Source organism: Trypanosoma conorhini, assembly GCF_003719485.1.
Source record: "Trypanosoma conorhini strain 025E chromosome Unknown Tco_14.4_contig_00595, whole genome shotgun sequence".
NCBI classification, from domain to species: domain Eukaryota; phylum Euglenozoa; class Kinetoplastea; order Trypanosomatida; family Trypanosomatidae; genus Trypanosoma; species Trypanosoma conorhini.
The window spans coordinates 1-1593 of record NW_021704668.1 but is presented as its reverse complement, the minus strand read 5'-3'; the positions used below and the strand labels follow the sequence as shown (position 1 = coordinate 1593).

The 1593-nt window shown below is 52.9% G+C and overlaps 1 protein-coding gene across 1 annotated transcript, besides 3 other annotated features; it reads left to right on the top strand.

Annotated features, from left to right (window-relative positions):
- Window position 1: 1 nt before the first annotated feature.
- Tco025E_07566 (putative RNA-binding protein) lies at window positions 2-775 on the top strand (the record flags this gene model as incomplete). The annotated part of the gene is made up of 1 exon (XM_029374431.1): window positions 2-775. A coding segment is annotated over one exon (774 nt), but the record flags the coding sequence as incomplete, so codon positions are not given.
- An 84-nt stretch (window positions 776-859) lies between these two features.
- Window positions 860-898: a microsatellite.
- A 303-nt stretch (window positions 899-1201) lies between these two features.
- Window positions 1202-1223: a microsatellite.
- A 313-nt stretch (window positions 1224-1536) lies between these two features.
- Window positions 1537-1576: a sequence feature (A-rich).
- Between the last annotated feature and the right edge of the window lie 17 nt (window positions 1577-1593).

Here is a 1593-nt window from a genome sequence, read left to right as displayed (position 1 = left end):
TGCTTTTTCTGCGTCTAAGGCAGCGACGCTCTCTACCGCCTCTACTGCTGGTGCGCATGGTGGCGCGTTTCCAGTGACTCTGTTGCTTAGTTTTGTGGAGTTTGCCGAACCAGAGAATGCCAAGGCAATGATTGATTACTGTCGCAATGCCAGCACGAAGTCGAAGCCCTTCAGTTTTCTTAGCGATGCGTCGGCTGAGTCGCTGGAATCGAGCCACTTTTCCCCGGATGAACTGCAGAGGCTGCTGAGCGTCAGAGCAAGCCCCGCACGGAAACCTATTCACGATAAGCGTTCTCTGGACGCCGTGCTCGTCCCCGACAAAAAATGCCCCCGTCGTGTGCTGCGGCAGCAGCCCTGCCGCTTTGGCTGTGACGGGGGCGGAAAGACGCTTGGCAGCGACGTTGATGCGGGATTGCCGGCGTCGTCTGCTTCTGCGGCTGTTTTCGCAGGCAGCGGTGGCGGGTTGGGGGGCGGCGGCGAGGGGAATGCGGGAGTCGCCGCGCCGGAGTCGCCGCAGTGGCGTTCCGTCGCGGCGTCTGCCCTTCAGCCGCCGCCGTTTCGCGACGACGCGGCGGAGGCGCCACCGCTCTGGCCGGCCGTCGGCGCCGTCGCCGTCCCGGCGACGTGGCTGGAGCAAGAGGTGGGGCAGACGGGCGAGCTCAACCCGTTGGAGGGGGTGTCGTTCCTGGGGGGCGCCGACGACGCCGCGAAGGTGGAAAACAAATGCGGTCTGCCGCCGCGGCTTCAGTCGTATGTTGATGAAGTCTTTCGCTAGAAGCGACGATGGACGCACAAGCTCAAACCAAGAGGGCGCATATATATATGTATATGTTATAAACAACACAGTGCGATGAAGGAAAACAGCAACAACAACACAACACGAGAAAAAAAAAAAAAAGGTCGACGCGAACACCGCGCAAACTGTACGGCTTTACATAACTAAACAAAAGAAAGAAAAGAAAACGGTGCAATGCACGCATGCACACAGGTACATTTATACATACATACATTGGTGTTATTACTGGCAGATAAACCTTAGGGCGCAACCAGCGGACTGGAACAACAACAACAGCAAAAAATAAAATAAAAATGGAGAGGATATTCCCTTCGTATTTCCCCAGTCGTTTCTTTGCCAGTAATATCATTCTTTTTGCTGGTCTTATTTTGTCACACATTCTGTCTCTCTGTATATATATATTTATGAGTGTGTGTGTGTGTGTGTGGGCGAGCTGGTTGCTTCTTCACCTTGACGACTGCTTTGCTACCGTAATTCACTGTGCGCCGGTTTTTTTTGATCTTCTTCCTTTTCTTCAGATACAACTTTCACGTTCTCTCCTGTGTGTGTTTTATACAATTGGTTTATTTATTTTTGTAACCGTCACTTGTTTTTTTCCTTCTTCGTTTTCTTTCTTTGCCTGCCTGCTCCATTTGGGGTTGCTTTTGCAACGCTTCTTTTTTTCCCCCCCTTCACGTCCGTTACGGGCGATTCACCTCCCCCCCCCCACCCCGCCCCTCTGTTAGATCTGTGGGGGGAGTTTTTGTTTTGTTTCGTTTCGTTTGTATTTCGGTACGTCTCTGCGTGCCTGCATCTCG